Below are 20,181 nucleotides of genomic sequence, written 5' to 3'. Positions count from 1 at the left end.
AAACGACTGACGAGGATGGCTTCGGTTGCAGTTAGCGTATGCCCAGGGAAGCCAGTTGATCCTTATGGGGGATGGGGAACCAGAAATCACAATTACCCTTCACGTCTGGACGTTTTGAAGGTCTGCTTACTCACAGCTTTGGTGAATTGTGGACGTAGAGAGTAAAAACTCTAAAGGCGTTGCTCAGAACTTATCGTGCTTGAGAACTCGTGCTCCTCGCGTTGTTGACGACGCAAAGACGGAAATTAAATCAATCAAGTGTGAAAAAAATGTTCTTACAAAAAATTCAAAACAAGCAAAAATTTGCATCAAAAGCTAACATAAAAAATTATTTTTATAATATGCATTATAATTGTATTTATTTCAAATCACCAAACATATCTGGCATATTGCCAGAAAAAAGCTGCAATAGCTTTGTAGATCTGCAGCCTCAAAAAGACAGTAAAAGAAACAGACAAAAGATTTTTATCAAATGCTGAGATGTTATATTTTGATTAAGAATCTGTATAATTTGCTGTTGCTTACATTAGCTGATCTCAAATAACCTTCAATTAGAGTGACACACATACACTTGACCTGATTTATTGAATTGAATAAAAGAATATCAATTTCACTAAACCTGATTTATTGAATTAAATAAAAGAATATCAATTTCAGAGTCATCTATGAGAATTAGGTAAGTCACGTGTGATCAAAAACTTAAGCAAGCGGATGAACAAAAAAACTCGCTCCAATAATAATAACCCCAGCTATCGCTTTGCGGCTATTAAAAAAATACAAGACTCCATGCCTATTTTTAAATGTTCTTCACACTGATGTCTTCAAAACTAACTCTTTCCAAAATTTAAAAAACAATGTTAAAAATTTTTGTGCAGTTAAACTCCACCTTAAAACGGGAGGGACAACAATAGGCGCAGGAGGGGTGGAAAGATGCGTTAGAGTGTTGGGAGGGTCAAACTACAAGAACCGTCCTTCACACTATTTTTCTTGCGTTTCAATTTATCGCATGCTAGACTAGGAAGACTCAAAGAGACTGCTCAAAAAATTAATGTCCCCGGGCTTTACTAGTTCATCTGTTTCTCATGACGACAACTCAGGACAGTTTGGTAGCCACTGAATAAAAACTATCAGTGGAAAACTGGGGAGTACGAAAAATTGCATAAAACAAGACAAATTTGAGAGCATTTAAAAACCTTTCAAGGTACCAAAATTTAGCAACTAATCCAGGGGACCAGAAAACTACGCGAGTGATATTTTTTCAAATTCCTTATTGGATCAACGCTTCGTTATTATCACGTGTTTAACTTCTTTTTGTTAATCATAGTTTTGGCGGGAGTTCAATCGACAAGATCCTATTGGTAACAGCTATGTTGTTGACGCCCAGTTATCAGTTGGAGAAAAATGAGTACCTATTGTAGGGTTTAATAAAATCATTATTATTGAATAAAAACGTTGTTGCTATCACGAATTATTTTTTTGTTTATCATTACCGAGTTTAATTTGGCGAGAGTTTAATTGAAAAGATCAGGCTGGTAATAGGCGGAATAAGAATGGCCAATCAAAAGCTTTTCCTTATATAAAGCCATAAACATCCGTGTCGCGTATCTTCAGTTTACCTTTAACATTTAACTGATTAACAATTTTATCCTGAGAGGGTCCTGTTTCCTCCACACTCTTGTCAAAGATGATCAGTTTGAACCTCTGAAGAGTGCACACAAAGAATTTATTCTTTCCCAGGGTAGCTAACTTCGAATCTTTCTTCCTGAAACATGACATTTTCCCTATGAAAAATTTGTATTTATATATTTACTAGTGTCTTTGAATCTCGACGAGATGAACATATCTTTGACATCATTAAAAACGTAGCAGAAACAACTAATTATTGGTAGTAATTCTTAATGGTCATCAAAATCAAAAGAAGCTTAAATGGATGCAACAAAAATATAACTAAAAGCAAACAAGACAAAAAATTATTTAAAATATTCATAAACTTCTCTTATAGTTTAGTCCAATCAATACCTAAATATCAAAAACTGCTATTTATTTTCTGAAAAAGGGACAAAATCAACCAATATTACGTACCCCTATTTAAAAGAGACCACTGGGGCCAACAACATTAAATCGCAATTTTAATTTCCAATTCCAATTTTAATTTTAAAAAATTATTAAAATTACGTGTTTTAAGCAGCTGAGTTTTTTTTTAATTTCCAACCTCTTTTGTTACAACTTTCAATTAAAACATTCAAAAAGTGAGAGCAGAAGAATACAACTTTACGAGTCATATATGATAAAACAGACTTAGCTTCATACTAAGAATTATAAAACAGCTAAAAGCTAACGCAACAGACGACAAATTCAGATGCTGTGTGTTATAAATTATGGATTAAAAAAAGCCTTTCTGATCTCTTGAAGCGTTCACAAACTGCCACAACAAAATTTTCAAAAGTGTAGACGTTGATTAAAAAAAAACCCACGAGATCAATAACAGCTCGCGGTAACGCCACGCGACCGTTAATTACGCGTATTTAGCAAAAAAACAATATAACCGACTAAATGTCGGAAGAATTGCTCTTGAACGACTAGTGGGAGCTCTAATCAATTGCAGCCTGCTTCAGTCCGGGGGAGGAGGGGGAGCCTAAATGGGACTAAGAAGTTCTATAGTGGGCTTCAAATAACCACATTAGAGGTTAACATATGCCACTATTAAGATTTAAAGTTTCAATTTAAATGACACCAGTTTCGGCATTTTCATTGACTTTTAGTATTAAATTGCCGAAAATTGAGTTCAGCTGCTTGAAATTGTGATTGAGAGAGAAATTTAGATCACGCGAAATGCAAAAAATCAAGGGCGTAAAACTCACTCGAAAAGTCAAAATTGTCAAGCGAAAATTTTGCATAAAAAAGACACACACCTTTACAATAAATGCTATGAACTACGTTCAAGAGCAATTAATAACCGACTAAACGTCGGAAGAATTGCTCTCGAACGACTAATGGAAGCTCTAATCAATTGCAGCCTGCTTTAGTTGGGGGAGGGGGAGTCTAAATGGGACCAAGAAGTTCAATAAAGGGCTTCAAATAACCACATTAGAGGTTAACATATACCACTATTAAGATATACCACTATTAAGTGAAAATGGAACCAGTTTCGGCGCACTTTTCATTTGACTTTTTGTATTAAATTGCCGCCAATTGAGTTCAGCTGCTTAAAATTACGATTAAGAGAGAATTTTAGATCACGCGAAACGCAAAAAGTCAAGGGCGTAAAGGTCACTCAAAAAGTCAAAATCCGTCAAGCAAAAATGTTGCATAAAAAGACACACCATTACAATAATTGCTATGAACTTCGTTCAAGAGCAATTAATAATTCCTTATACAACACTTAAGCAAAGTCAATACTAAAATTAACAACAAATTTCAAACATAGCTTGCATATTGCCAGAAAAAAATTGCGATAGCTGCATAGACCTGTTGTCCCAAAATACAAAGAATTAATTAGACCTAAAAATTTTTCAAATTTTTTTTACAAAACGAAGTGATATCTGTAATTAATTTAGCCTTGTGTAAAGCAAACTGCCATCCAATACTGCCATCAATTCGAGTAAGATATAATCAATTGTCCTCAACTCCTCTAATTAAAGTGAACAAAAATCAATTTGAGAGACAGGAAAATCAATTTCACAGTGAGACCAAAAAATTATTCAGGAGAATGAACAAAAAACTTGCTTCGATAAGTTCGAAACCTCACATCACTTACGCAAAGCAGTTTTAAAACTACATGAATGAATGAACAAAAGCTGACTTGAAGCTAGCGTCTAATTGTTGTAACAAATCTAGACGATGGAATAAAAATCGACAAGGCCAATTATAGTTCCGCTCAACTGCCGCCATCGCAGCGTTTAAGAACTACCTATCTTACCTTGATATCATGCTTTCAAAGCAATTTGTTAGCACTGTTCACGTATCAGGGGATTTGAGCTCAAAAATTGATCATAACGGACTAACGTCGAAAAAATGGCTCTGGAGCGAGTGAATTAGTGCGAGATTTAATCTATTGCAGCCAGCTTTAATAAGGTAAGGATGGGGTGGGGGGTTTGCCTGCATGAGTGGGAATAAGAATTTCACTAGGGGGCGTCAAATGTCATTAGAGATTATATGCCACTCCTGAACACGATCAATCCCCTGAAAAACTGAATCACAGACGAATAATAGCGGAAATGGCTAAACAAATGAAAAACATAACCAGCTAACGTCGAAAGAACTGCTGTCGATAGAAGCTATTATTGTAGCGAGTTTTTGTGGGAGGGTGATGGAGCTTTTGGGGGAATTGTTTACTGAGGGCTTCAAATGACGTCAGGTTATTGTGGACCACTATTAACATTTTGAACAAATGAAAGCAACTTTGGCTCACTTATCATTTCACTTTGGCAAACTGTCATCAACGGAGTTCAGCAGCTTAAAACTGTGAACAGAACAATTTAGATAAGGCAAACGACAAAAGTCAAGAACGTAAAACTCTCGCAAAAAACAGAAAAACACTTGCATAAAAAGACACACCGCTACAATAAATTCTTCAAACTTTGTGCGAGAGCAATTAAAAACTGTTTCTTAGACACTAATTATATTCCAAAATTATTTGAGATCATTTAACTGAACTTTTAAATTTTAACTGATATTTGAATAAATTTTGAAGACAAATACCAAGACAATACTAAGCAAACTTCAGATAGCTACAAAAGCCTGAACATTGTATCTAAGAGACCGCTTCTGGAGCAGCAATTAACAAAGCCGGAAGATCGGTGGATAATAGCCACGATTGACCTCCTTGGCCTTAATTGGAAAACATAGCCGGCAGATTGCCGGAATAGCTGCGAAAGAATAGACCTGCGTGCCATATAATAGATATAGAAAGAGATACAGATCTAAAGAGATACAATAAACGTGCCTATTATTGTAAACAAACGAACCCATAACCTTTTCTTAGAACAAAAATGTAAGTCAAAATGGAGTAATGGTTCAATTGTTCGTAACTTTATTCGAAAATGGAACACACTTCCAATTACAATTAGAAAAGAAACGTCGAAGACCAAATTTAAACAAAAAGTTACAGCGGAAATGCTTAAACGACACGAAAGAGTTCCAATAGACAGAAGGGTTGCAGGATTTAAACATATTTTTTATTAAATTATTTTACGAAAACCGAACCTTAGTTTGTTATAAATTAGAAAAAAATAATGTTTGATTAATAAATTTCTAACATGTAACATTAACCAAGTGGTTAGTTTAATTTACATGTTTGCAGATTAAAAAAAAATTGAAAAAAAACGCCGCTCAAAAAAACTAGGTAAAAAACATTCAGCGATAAATTAATAAAGCGTGTTAAAATTCATTCCACAGAAGCTTCTTATTAGGGAACTTTACTGCACATATGAGTTCCTTTGACCTTAAACAAATTCAAATTAAACTTAAGTTTTAAAGTGCAAAAGTCATTTTATTGAGTGAGGTAAGTCACGTATAATCAAAGTCTAATCACGCAAATAACCTAAAAACTTTTACTAAAGCGAGTGAGAAATGACGTCACGCGCGCAAATTCCGTTAGTGAGAAGAAGAAGTCATTCAGAAAATTTGACTTTTTCAGCTTTGCTGTGTGAACAAATGTAAAACGAAAAAAGAGCGTCAGACGACGAAACAAAAAACATAGCCAGAAGAATTCCGGAAGCGACTCGAAGCACCAAAACTTCACCAAAAGCTGAAGCAATTACCTTTTGTATTAAACCATTAACTCATTACCTCCCCGGGTCTGATATAAAAATCGGTGAAATTTAAACCACTGTCACCAAGAGAAAGAAAATGCAGCAAAATTTTATTAATGAAAACGTTTGGTAACGTTAAAAAAGTCTGAAATTTTTAGGATGATCAAACAACTGATAGCCTGACAAAGCTGACAGGGCCATCAATTGCCCTCAAGTAATTAATGATTCTAATCTCAAAAAGATCGCGAAAGCAAACGGCAGATAAAAACTTTTCAAAAAAGACAGGAAAGTAAAAATTATTCAAAAAAGAGTGCTCAACTTAAGAATCAGAGAACCACTACAATTAGATTTCTAATCACGACAATTAAGACAAAAAATACATGATTCTTTCTTGTTGTATATAAGCAGGACAACATGATTTCATACTAATTCAAAAATAAATTAATCATAGAAAAACAAAAGCAACAGAATAATATTCAAAGGCAAAAAATCGTCTAAAAACAATACCAAGCCCGGAAGAAAATTCCAAAGAAAAGCAATAAGTAGAAATGTTGGTAAAGACTTTCTAGCAAACTCCCAGTACTGCCATATTTTGAATTAGATCAATTGCAAACCGAAGAAACCCAGATCTAAGAAAAAGCTGATTTCATTCAATTTTTTAACAACTGAAAAAATCAATATAACGAATATAAAAGTAGGTGCCAGGACAAAACTAGAATGATATAAACGAGAATGCAAGAATATGGACACAATGTTAGGAACACCGTAACAAAAAGACCAACTCTTGGTTTTTGAAAGTTAAAAATCAAATTTAAAAAAATCAAGAAAAACGAGTAAATTTCATTGATCAGCATTCGAGACATAGAAAAGACAACGAGTCATTCGAGACAAAAATGCAACCTGCTGAACAGAATAAAACAACAAAAAGGAGAATTCAGACATACGAAACAATGAAACATTTTGCAAAAAAGTGGTCAAAAAATATTTAAGACTGCATTTATGAAAAAAATTTATGTGTTTTTTCAAAAACTTAACACCAAAAAAGGATTGAATTTTTATTGAAACGAAATTAAAGTCCCTTATGTTCCCCAAAATACTATTTCTAGTAATTAAAAGCAAATTACAGACAAAAAACTGAAAAAAAAATTGACAAAAAACTACGAAAATCGGATTAGCATATGTACAATTTTATGAAACAAAATTAAATCGAGGTAGAAAGAGGCATTGAGTATATGAACTATCAAAAGGAAGTTGCCATAGTAACTGATTTTTGACAAAAAACAGCTTAAAGATCTAAAAATGAAGAAATCAATAGAAAAAAAGCCAAAAATTAACTAAAAAATCAAGAAATATGTGCCAATTTCGCATTTGAAACGCAATTTCAGGCTATGCAAAATACTGTGCTATCAATTTCCGGGGTTTACATTTCAACATAGCATCGATTAAAAATTATTTCTACAAAAAACCAAATTACAAGAAAAAAACTAGGCCACTTAGACGAAAAAACGGCTAAAAACGGTTATCTATATGTGCCATTCAGTCAAAAACTACTTTTCAATATCAAAAAGTAATTCACTAAATGCCGCGCATGATCAAAAAACTTCTCTCGCTCAGAAAAAATTAGTTCACACTGCAATTTTACTCGCTTTCGCTTTTAGGTCAAAACATCGTCTGAACGAATAGTACTTCCGGTAAAAAAAAAAAAACCTTAAGAAAACCAATACTCCTCTTCGAGTCGTAAAAAAACCAAGAGCACCGCAATATAGCTTCGCTCAGCTTACAGCTTCGCAGCTATAATAAAAGAAAACAAAAGGATAGAAATTGACCACCTATTGTTTTCAAGAATTTGAAGGGTTAGATTCGTAGTGTTAAGACACATTTAGGAAAAGCATTTAGTCAAAATAAGATATTCGAATTGATCTCTGAAAGAACTGATCTCTGTCAAAATAATATGCTCGAGATGAAAGCTTCAGAACTCCTAATCCTCGAAGAAATTAGAGCCCTTTAGATGCACTCTATTGATTTTTATTAGTAAAAGCTTCCAAAAACTCACTGAATGCAAAAGCCGATATTTGAATGAAATAGGTCGTTAACTTATCACACAATTGACCTAAATGCTGACGCTAAAGAAAAACAAATGAAATCAAGCACACAAATATATTACAGAGCAGCAAAAGTCAAGAGAATCATTGATGGAGATCATTGAAAAAAACTATTCTAGCTGACCAGCAGAGCAATTAAACATAACGAGCAACACCCACAAACATAAATTTATAAATTTAGAGAAAAGCAAAAATACCATTCAAGGTGCATATACTTTTAAGATCAGCGTGATGAATACCAAGGCGTTCGATCAAAGTAGGAAAGCCAGAACACAGCACTTGGAAAATTAAAAAACAACTTGCTTGATATATAAGAGGCGAGTAGAGCATGCGTAACATTAAACAGTACAAAACTAGACATGAGAAAGCTGGTTCGCTAGACCTCTCTGGTGTCAATATTTTCAAAAATAAAACTGTAATATGTTGAAATATACAAGGAGTACTAAGCTCAAAATATCTTATTGGCGTTTCCAGCTCAGGAAATTTGAAAAGGACACAAAACATGCCAACTTTTTTGAAAAATTATTGCCAAACTGTCAAATTCTTCTTACTTATGAGTTGACGAAAACTTTTCTGTTATTCAATGATACGGATCAACAAAAGTCCGGTATGATTTTGGTTGCAAATATAGGTGACAAAGAGAAGCAAGACCAAAAAAAACAAATTTGTAAAAATTGCCCAAAATAATGAGAACTTTCTCAAGTTCTTGAAACTATTGCGCTCAAAATTAATTTTAATTCACTAATCTACGCACAATCTTTGAAAAAATCAGTGGTCACCAATGATAAAAAAACTGGAAATATCAGAAAATTCAAAAAACTTCATCAATACAAAATTCACAATCAATTTTTATGCTTAAACTTCCATAAACTAAAGATATTTCAAAAAAACAGACACACACAAAAAAAAATAGAAATATTGCTGGCAAAAAACTTTTTTTTTAACTGTGGTCATCTTTAATAAACCCTTCAGACTTAAAAACAAAAAAAAAACAATAAGAAAAATTGCACCATTTAGGTCGGAAAAACTCTATAAATGACTTTTTCATCTTAAATTTGGGCCTCTCCGGTAACTCAGGCACACTGAGCAGAAATACTACTAGAACTGTTTTAAGGCTTCTATTAAAACTTAAAAAATGTGCGAAACACAAGACAAACAAGAAAACCGGACAAATCCTGAAATACAATCGAGGGGATTGAACAAAACAATCTGAATGTTAGCCTCCATAGAAGAGCAACTTCTAATACTCAATGTAGCAGATACCAAAACAAACACGAAATTAAATTAAAAATTATAAAGAGCTCATTTCACAATTTTCGAAAACAGTTAAATTCAAAATGTTGATTATCTAATTAAACTAATTAAAAAAATTAAGAGAACGTTTACATAACCAGAACTCAAAAGGTAAGCAAGAAACAATTGCAAGAAATAAATGACACACAAAGAAAAAAGTCAACAGATAGCAAATTCAGAGACATTTATTTCAGACATAATAACAAGGCAAAAAATCAATAAAATATGTAATTACGACATCCAATCTTGAGGATCATACGGCAACTGGATATAAACATAGCCGGCAGATTGCCGGAATAGCTGCGAAAGAATAGACCTGCGTGCCATATAATAGAGATAGAAACAGATAGAGATCTAAATTGAAAATGGACGCCGCTCAAAAACTAGGCTAAAAACATTCAGCGATAAATCAATAAAGCTAGTTAAAATTCATTCCGCAGAAGCCTCTTAGTAGGGACCTTTACTGCACAAATGAGTTCCTTTGACCTCAAACAAATTCAAATTAAACCTAAGTTTTAAAGTGCAAAAGTCATTTTATTGAGTGAGGTAAGTCACGTATGATCAAAATCTAATCACGCAAATAACCTAAAAACTTTCGCTAAAGCGAGTGAGAAATGACGTCACGCGCGCAAATGCCGTTAGTGAGGGGAGGAAGTCATTCAGAAAATTTGACTTTCAGCTTTGCTGTGTGAACAAATGTAAAACGAAAAAAGAGCGTCAGACGACGAAACCAGAAAACCAAGAGCACCGCAATATAGCTACGCTCAGCTTACAGCTTCGCAGCTATTAAAAAAAAACAAATTCAGGAGTACAAGCAAGGGATAATGTAACAAAGCTAACAAATGCAGGCGACAATAAAAAACCAATGCACTCTGATTTTTCCAAGGAATGGTTTCAAAGATGACACTTCGGCTACATACTTAACCATTAAATATATTCAATCTTGTCTCATGTAACAAAAAACAGATCTCTTAATATTGAAACTAAAAGACTGGAAACGAAATTGATTACCAGGCAGGGTAAAAAATATTTTCTACTTTTTTGATAACATATGGACTGAAGGGAAGTATAACTAATAGCTACCAGCTACAGCATGAACTGGTGTCGATTTTAATTTGTTTTATTCAAGAAAATCTTTAAATGTTGTCTTTCCAAGGAGAAATGAGAAAAAATGAGGTAAAATTTTTCAATTTGTGTCAAATTACATAAAAAGACAACTTGCATCCTTTACAGCAAACAGAGCCTACAGGTATTACGGTTTAATTCAATTACCAAACAAAGCCGGCAGATTGCAGGAAAACAGCCGCCGTTGACCCGCTTGATCACATCGGGATTGAAACAGAGAAAAAAAGAGTAAAGTGACAGAATTTTTTCTTTTATCAGTGTTAAAAAGTGTTCTAATTTGGCGTGCAGTTTCAGTTGGATCCTAAAACTACACTTAAATCAGCTTATAAACTGAAAGCAAATAAGCTTAATACCAATATCAACTAGCAAACACTAAAGAACTTTGATAACCTAATTCTCAAGGACTTAATGACCGGGCTTTATCGGTTCATCCCGTCTCTTTTGATTTTGATCTTTTGACTTTGACAGTATTCACAACATTGCGTAATTGAAGGCTTGAAAGAATTTAAAATCCATTCAGTAGAAACAGTGAGTAAAGTAAGTCAGAAGTCAAACGTGAAAATCGTGCCTTATGTAAAATGAAAACCGTGATCAAAGGTAATGCGAATTAAAAAACAGGAGAGCGCCTAAATAATAGCCGTTGAGAGGCTGACGGCGTCTACTAATAAATTCCATAAAACAAAATAATGGGCCAAAATCACAAAAAGACTAAAAAGCAGCAAAATAGTTGAAAAACCATCAAATTAATCACCCAAAAGACAGAAACAGAATATAACTCAAAGAAAATGTCTGAAATCAAACTAAGACCCCCAATAACATTCGTAGAAAGTAATTATCAGTCAAAAACGGCATTTCAAGTAAATTCTGAGTCCCAAACAACCAAACGAAATCAAATTGCGAACAAAAAAAATCTACGAAAAAGGCTAAGCTAAAATTATCACTATTTTTTAACAACTGAAAAAGATGAGCTGATTAGAACTATAGGTCTCAGCAAAAAGATAGACTGACATGCTAGATTGCGAATAAGAGCAGAAACAAAAACATGAAAAAACAAAAAGAAGAGCTCTTGATTTTTGAAAATTAAAAATTAAATTGAAAAAAAAATGAAGTAGAAAAACAATTACATTTCCTTAGTTAGCATAAAATTAAATAGCTATCCTCATGAATGATGAAAATGCAGTTCCAAGATTGGAAACAATAAAAAATTTTGCAATAAAATAGAAAAAACAAATAGGATCCCTGTCAGTCCACAAACAGACATTCCAGTAATTAAATCTAAAAAATAATAAAAAAAATGATAAAAATTAGAAAAAACTGTTGAAATCGGGCAAGCGATTGTACAGATATATTAAACAAAAATATCTCACGTTATAAAGAGTTATTTAATGCATGAAATATCAAAGGTAAATTGCCAAGTGCACTGATTTTTGAAAATCCGCTTTAAGAAGAAATTAATTTTTGAAAAAGCCAAATGAATTACAAATTGAGGAATACGCGCTCATTTAGAATTTAAAACGCATAAGTGGACTCTAAACAACACTGTAGTATCAATAGCAGAGGTTCACAAATTAGTACAGCATATACAAAAATTATTTCTGCCAAAAAAGTATACAATCGAAAAAAAGTGGGCCAATTGGACAATCGGAAAAGCGCAAAAACAACTCTCATTTTGAAAAATCGATTTAGGAAAGTTTGAAATTTTTGCAATTTTTTGTCAAAATTCAAAGAAATAAATAGCATGGTATCAAAGAACCTGTGTTTAATTTGTAATAGAAACTGCCCACGAGCATTAAGATTACATTTGCTGACAAGAAAAAGCAATACAATACAATAATAGGCCACAAATTGTTAAAATTACCTTAAAACCGCCCATGAATGGCCTTAAAACCGAAGAATTAGTTCAAAAACCTTCAAATTAGCGTAAAACTACCTTATATTACCAAAAACATTCGAAACGCAATAAAAACAACCTTAAAACTAAAACTATAAAAATAGCCTCTTAGACATAGCTTTTTCAAAAAACAAAAACAAAAAAAACCGCTTGAAAAAGCCGCACGTGAACAAAAAAATTGATCCTTAAGCGAAAAATTTTTCACGCCTACATTTCTCGCTGATTCAAAAGAAGGCATGAACAAAAGAACCATTCTCTCTTTTCTCCGCTCTTCGAATTAGTTCACTGAAACAACTTTTAAACTCCATTTACTCCCTGAGTTCGTTTTTTTGGTCGTTTACATTATCAAAACAAAAAACAGAAAACCATAAAGCCTCTTCGAGTCTTAATAAAAAAGATTTGGTCCAAATGGACGAAAACACGGCTACAAACTCATCTATATACGCCAATCTCTCAAAAACTCAGGTCGAAATGTCATTCACTGATCGAAGCGCATGATCAAAGAACTTCCCTAGCTCAGAAAAAATTAGTTCAAAGGGCAATTTTACTCTTTCGCTTTTAGGTCAAAATGCCCTCTGAACGAATAGTACCTTTTGGTAAAAAAATAACCTTTGAGTCGTAAAAAAAAGCCGCAAAGGGATGGCTGAGGCTGTTATTGGCCTTCTTCTGGATTTTATTTCTTCTCTTCGAGAAGAAATAAAATCCAGAAGCCAATAATAGCCTCAGCCATCTCTTTGCGACTTTTAAAAGACACACACGTTTACAATATTTCCGTCAAACTTCATTCGAGAGCAATAAAACATGTACGACCTGGTGAAATCTTCACACCTAAGACTACGCGCTTTTTTCACTCCCTTTATTTGACTTTTAATTATCGCCAAAAAAAGTCGGACAAAAGTCTGACAAATCTTAAAAATCGACAGCGCATCAGTTTAATTCAAATAAAGACAGACGACCAATACAATCCAAATCTTGGATTGTAAAAAAACTACGATGAGATCAATAATACCCTCGCTATGGCTTCCGGTCTATTAAAAAATATAGCAGCCCCTGCATCTAACGATTATTGTCCATTTATGTTAGACATTGAAACTCAGTTAAAATTTGTCCTGTTTCCGACCAATGCAGCATATTACGTAAACACTGATTACCTGGAAACTTTGACAACATTTTGTAGCATAGGTTCTCTCGTAAGAGCTGGCTTGGCAGCTGCCGATCCCTGGTTATTACCTCCTTCTAACTCCAGCTGCAGATCATTCAGCTCCGATTCGATGTCTAACTCATTCACGCCTTCATCCTCCAAGCGTCCATCCATGGAACCCCTGTGATCCCCGTTCCCGTTGCTCGACATTTCACTTACTTGCGGGATAGAGGCTTGGGTGTCCACCTGAAGCATAAATATTCCCTAATTCTTAATATTGATGCAAAAGTTGCCTAATTATTGTACCTGAGAAGTCATTGTCTATATAGCCGCGAACTTTGGCGGAATTTTCATGCATTTACAGCAACCAATAAAAACAAAACCTAATAACCAAGATTTTATAACAGCTGAACGGATCCTTTTATTTGTATGTCTACGAACATTGATCATCTGCAGCATAATTTTCTAAATCTGAACCTGATACATGATTCCAGCCAAGACTACCGCCTCCTCAACTGTCAGCTCACTGTCATCATTCAGAATAGACAGCCTAGTCTGCTCGTACAGCTGGTTGATTCTCACTGAGTCTTTTCGCATGTCCAAGTCCATGTTGGTTGAGTATTTGAAACGCAGCATCAAAAGGTCTCCGCTTCGTATCTCCTGCTGCATCAGGGAGGTAGCGGATGTTAGCCATCTAAAAAGTTATCATCCTAATTTCTGCAAACCAGTGCTGGTTGACAGTAACACCAATTCGAAACTGTTCACATTTATTGGTTCATAATTAGAAAATATTCAAAAACAGGTAATCAAAATCGGAATTTTAATATCGAGAAAAAATCTGTCCGATCAAATATAGTGCGCTGAAAACATAAGTACGGAATCGAATAAAAAATTCGCAAATAAAAAACAGTTTGTAGCTTCGTATTGTTACACCACATCACAGATGGCCCCGGGCAGCAGTAATGTTTGACTCAACTATTCAAACGCAACTAACCCAGATGAGAATTTGACTTTATCGGTTACTTTTCGTGTGCAAGGCAACAGAGCTAGATGAGAGGAGGGTGGCAATGACTGGGGCGTCTTTTCCAGGGGAACGAGACCCTTCTCTGAAACAATAATAAGACTCACTTGACTTGTAAAAAAATTTTACTTCGAAATGTTTTGGTCTAAAATTCAATTACGTAAAAATAATATGGTTCAACCCCTAATAAATAATGTGCAAAAATTTCTTTGTTCTCTTCTATGTGCCAATTTGTATGTTTTTGGGTATGGCATCAAAGGCACAATTCAAATAATTCGTAGCCAAATGTATCTAAGGCACACACATAAAAGCGAGTTTGTGATCCAAAGTACGTCGTTTAAGATTACAATCAATTTTTCATGATCTTGGGTATGTTGTCTGAGAAAGTTTAATAGTGGTCACCCAGGAAAAATACTTACTTCGTTCTACAATACATCTACATATAGATTCAACACTTTTTTTATTAACTTACGGCGTACTACATCGTCAATTGTAACGGTGGATGCGAACTGTGGTGGATTCTGGTGGAAACTCATTAGGGTCGAGTTGAAGTGTATTCCTGAGTTGTCCTCGCTTGCTTTCCTATCTTTCTCATTCGTGGCAACTCGATTCCGATACAATGAAAGCTCTTCTGGTCTTCTGATGACTAAACAATAATCAGATCCTCACTCATTTAGAACATTGATATACCAATCCTGAGACATACCCGGCAGATTGACGGAAAATGGCCGCCGTTGATTCCCATAACCCCGATGCAAATTGATTTTGGTACAAAAACATTTTTAAAGTGTGAACTCTCTTATTCCATGTCGTAGTTAGACATACTCCTGCTCCTTAATGAGAGGATACAGGGCTAGTAACAATACCAATAACCATTAGAGATGGTACCTAAGACTTACGAGAACAACGTTTAGGTTACCGGCATCTAAAAATGGGCTTCATGAAAAATCCCTTTTCTATTTTTGATTTCATTATTCATGACTCTGTTCAATTTAGAATGTTTTGCTGGTCAACTGATGTTTAAACGCACTTTGAGCAAAATGGCCGAAGAATGAAACCAGCCTGCAGAATTAAAAAAAACAAGCAAAAGCTTAAAACAGCGGCAAAATGAGATAAAACGAAACAAATTTTTATTAAACGAAGTAAGAAAACATAGCAGGACAAGTCCTGAAACAATTCAAAGAATTTCCATTGACAAAACCAGAAAAATAGACGCTGAATTGACTTTGAAAACCATTTGTCAAAAACTCCAATGAAAGAACTCCAATAAACAGTAAAAAAAAGTCGAATTGCCCAATATGAACACAAATTAGCTCTCAAAAAAATTGTTCAAATACCGTTTTCCACTCCACTTTAGAATTAGAGTGAACAAAATTACGCAGCAAAACCAATCGCGTTTTCGCTCAAATTTCTATTATGGCGTGATCAATATCACAACTCGAATTTGAATTCGCGTCGCAAAAATGTGTGAACAGATCTCAGCCAACCAGTAACTAATGGAACTATTAACTTCATTGTATCATTCAAACTGACACAACAAACGAGGAAGCAAACTATCAGGGTAAAAGCAAAATAAGATTTTCTTGGAAACGTTGTTTGAAAAGAATTCTTTTGAAAATTTCTGGGAAAGAAAGGTATATAAGAAATTTTCCGGTAGGATTTCATTCCGTTCAACAAATGATGGGAAAACATAACCAACGAAACAATGAGATAAACTGAGCAATTAGAAAAGAAACAAAGGACAAAATCTTAAATTTCTATTTACATTCTCTAAACATTGCCAGGTCTCAATAACTGTTTGACCTCAGCAATTTGACCTCAACACTTACTTTTCAAGCATTTCATTTAATGCTTAAAACAAACTCCAACAACTTTACCCTTCAAAAAAGACGCTCCACAAATTCTCTTCTTCGCGTCGTAAAAACGAGCCTCCAACAATACTCTCGCAGTCGTAAAAAAATACAGCGCCCCAATACAATTCAAATTCTTTGAAATATATAATAAAAACAAAATAGGAGCGCAATAAAAGCCGGCTGAGAAGATGAGGGCGGTTATTAAACATAAACGGCTCCCTGAGTACTGTAAAATGGCTCCCGTTAAATAGCTGTCAAGTAAAAATGGCTCCCGAAGTAATGTCGAGGCGAACAATTTAGAAGTTGTCATATGCTTGTGAAACTTTGACTTAGGAGGGTTCAAACCCGCAACCTCGCGGACAGTAACCACTAGGCTATACTGGCTATACGGTCATCTCTCACAATCGGTTTTATTTTAGCAACACTTATTAATTTCTCAATGGTCGTGCGTGAAAATGTCAATTCAGAAGTGAAATTGAAAGAAAAGGTCAAGCAAAATTTTGTATAAAAGACACACAATTTTGCAATAATTGCTTCATTAGAGGGTAATTAACAATCAAATCGATTACAAAGCAGTTCAATTGCTTCATCAATATAGTCATCGGCAATAGTCACCACACATTAAATAATAGAGGTACAATTTTCTGGAGGGCTTTCAATGAGTTGCCAGAAAAAAATGTAAACTATGGAAAAATGTAAACTAAGAAAAAAAATGTCAACTAAGAAAAACAACCATCACAACAAGCTTTTCCAATGCTGATAGACCACGCATCAGTTTTTATATGTTAATCAACTTGTCTCTAAATTTCACTTGTCTATAAATTCAGACATAATAAACAACGTCAACACCTCGATTAGTGACTGGTTGAATATTGTATTTGCACAAAAACAAATTCTTAAAAGTCCCACCTCTAATACGGCTATGTGAACTATTTTTTATTGGACAAACATGCATTAGTTTCACTGGCATTAAAAGGGGTGAAGAAAATTTATATAGAAGTGAAGAAAAAGTGATCCCCGTAGAACTCCAAAATCTAATAGGATACTTGGCAATTGTTTTCAAATAAATCGCACAAAAATTGTCAGACATAACCGGCACATTCCTGCAAAATAGCCTCGATTTTCCAGTTTTACCTCGTTGGAAGTAAACCAGTCAAGGCACAGAAAAGTCCCACGTATTCAAAAAGCAAAGGGGGCAGATTCATGTTAAAACCTCCAACACTTACTACAGTCGCACTAGACTTTCAATTAGCGTTGGAATTCAGATTCAGCTAATGACTCCAGGGAAAATTTGAGTTAGAAAAGTTAACACTTTCAAAAAAAACTATCAAACGCTAATATAATAGCTAACTCTGAGTCCATAAAAAATGACGTCCCACATATTACTTCAATTGATGAGCAATAAAAAGTCATTTGAACCTGAACAAAATATCTGTTTTAACGGCAGGTCAAAGCGGACAAAGAACTAAAAAAGCAAATAGAGATCAATATTAGCCTCTCAACAATCGCTTCGCAATTTTTACAGAAAAATACCAGGTTAAAATCAGGCATAGTGAACAATTGCTTTCAAGCACATTGCGCAGACTTCTAAACAATTTGCTATCTTTGATTTCCAAAATTCAATAGAGCAAACGCTGACCGTGCGGCCATTACGATTTCCATGTCTCAAGTAAAAATTCTGCAGTGATTTAAGTCACGTAAGACTAAAATCTATTCACACAAATGACCTAAGAATATTGCTAGAGAGAAAATGACGTCACGCACACAAAGGCCGTTATGAGGTAAAATAGACTTTTCCAGCTGTACCGAATGTACAAATGTAGAACAAACAATTAGTGTAAGACGAAGAAGCAAAAACATGCCATGTAGATTGGCAGAAAATAACGCGATTGAATCAATGATTACAATTAATATTGAGAACTATTTTAATTTGATTTGCTAGTTTCCTTCTTCCTGTTTCTTAATTTAAGGATAGGGGAAGGATTTTTTATCAAAACGAATAAGCATTACAACCAGTTTAATGAACTAAAACTGGGCATCTAAAACTGATGCTATAAGAGCTGGTCCCGATTCAATGTTTTGCTGCCCAACTGCTGTTTAAAAGTGTGCGGATTAGAATTGACAAAGAAAGGAACTATCCTCGATAAGTCCGAAAATTTATAAGTCAACAGCGAAAAACTTTTGCCTAGCAAAGCTGGAAGAAAAAATAGGAGCGCAATAACAATTAGCCAACTGAGAACATGACACGGCTATTAAAAGTGAAGAGAACCCCAAAATACATCTACTCAAGTCTTACAGCTATAAAAAAGTGATCACTCTATTTCCTTTTTTTTTTTTTGCAACAAGTAAATTAAAATTATAACCATACGGTTAAATATACCTGAAACAAAAAATAATTCAAATCATTCAAACAAAATAATATAATAAACATCAACAATCTTCTTAAAGAATCACATTTTAAAATTTTCTTTCGATTGTTTTCTTCCTAAAAATAAAAATAACTTTTAAAAGCTCCTACGTTACTATTCAAAGGAATTTTTTCATGTTGTGAGAGCAAGAAATCATTCAACGTTTTCTTAAAAACTTTTCCATTTTTTGCCAACCGAAGCCAATGTGGTAACTTATTCCATTTTTGTACGCATTGACGAACAATCGAATTCATTCCAAAGCTTGTTTCGGCATTTTGTCTAACTTTGAATTGTTTTGTTCGAGTATTTTGATGAAGACTCAGATACCCGTGAAAATTTTCAGGATTTTCTGGCCTAGCGATATCATAATAAAATTTAATTAGCGACATTTTCGCTATTATCAGCTCAGCTGGTAGGGTTTTCGTCTGGATTAGCAGATCTCTCGCTTTGTCATACTTTTTGCGTAGAAAACACACCTTTATACCCCAGTTAATCTGTCGGTTAAGGCGTTTTAGGTTTTTTGCAGATAAATTTTGAAAAAAGATTGCCGAAAATGATAAGTGCGAAAGCACAAGTGATTTTAGAAGAAGAATGCGCGCGTTCAGGGGAACTTGATGTCTTATAAGGTAAATTGATCTTATAGCATGAGCCATCTTTTTCAAGGTTTTATTCAGCTGCTCCTCAAAACTAAGATTCCTGTCAATTTGAATACCAAGATATCTGCAACTTTTTTGTGTTGTGAGAACTTCGTTTTTGTAAAAAATAGATCCGAAATCAGAATTATCGCGCGAGAAAAAGATTAATTCGGTTTTGCTTGTATTCAAAGTTAGTTTGTTCATCTCTACATATTCTTCTGTTTTTTGTAAAATTTCCGTGACTTTTCCATGAAAGCTACCTTTCTGTCCACAACAGACAATACTTGTGTCATCTGCGAATTGAATTACCTTTTCCGTTGTGCTTATATTAGATGAGAAATCGTTCACATATAAAAGAAAAATGAGTGGTCCTAAAACAGTTCCTTGTGGCACACCGTGATTCAAAATTTCACAATCAGAGAATACGCCATTAAGTTTTACCTTTTGTCTACGGTTGGCAAGAAATGAAAACAATAACTCTTTCGCTTCCTGGGAAAAACCATACATTTCAATTTTTTTCAGGAAAATGTTATGCGAAATGGAATTAAACGCTTTTGCAAGGTCCAGAAAAATAGCCACAGTTTCTTTGCTTTTATCTAGATTAGCCGAAACTGTTTCAACCAGTTCTAGAACTGCATCTGTTGCAGACTTTTTTTTTCTGAAATCCGAATTGCTCTTTGTTTATAATTTTATGCTTATCAATGAACTCCATTATCTGAGTCAGGAGGAGGCGCTCAAAAATTTTTGCAAAACTCGGAGTTACAGAAATTGGTCGATAATTTGTGCTATCTAGCTTATCACCTTTTTTAAAAATTGGTGTTACATAGGCTAGTTTCATTTTTGTTGGGAAAACATTCTCCTTAATGCACTGATTCAAGGCGAACTGTAGATGTGCGCCTATAGCTAATTTGCCAGACTTTATGAGTCGAATTGAGAATTCACCTGGTCCTGCCGCTTTG

General features: G+C 34.2%; 1 protein-coding gene across 2 annotated transcripts in view; it reads right to left on the bottom strand.

Annotated features, from left to right (window-relative positions):
- Positions 1 to 20,181, bottom strand: part of LOC142358736 (fermitin family homolog 2-like) — a 184,877-nt gene that overhangs the window by 31,564 nt on the left and 133,132 nt on the right. For both annotated transcript variants that reach the window (XM_075410281.1, XM_075410282.1), the window contains exons 4-8: positions 14,799 to 14,972; positions 14,300 to 14,411; positions 13,783 to 13,999; positions 13,316 to 13,551; positions 1,617 to 1,762 (exon numbers count right to left, since the gene is read on the bottom strand). In XM_075410281.1, coding sequence (XP_075266396.1) covers positions 1,617 to 1,762; positions 13,316 to 13,551; positions 13,783 to 13,999; positions 14,300 to 14,411; positions 14,799 to 14,972 — 885 coding nt within the window. The remainder of the gene's footprint in view (positions 1 to 1,616; positions 1,763 to 13,315; positions 13,552 to 13,782; positions 14,000 to 14,299; positions 14,412 to 14,798; positions 14,973 to 20,181) is intronic.

The sequence above is a fragment of the Convolutriloba macropyga genome, chromosome 2 (genome assembly GCF_964194025.1).
Source record: "Convolutriloba macropyga chromosome 2, txConMacr16.3, whole genome shotgun sequence".
Lineage (NCBI taxonomy): Eukaryota > Metazoa > Xenacoelomorpha > Acoela > Convolutidae > Convolutriloba > Convolutriloba macropyga.
This window is presented reverse-complemented; position numbering and strand designations above follow the sequence as displayed.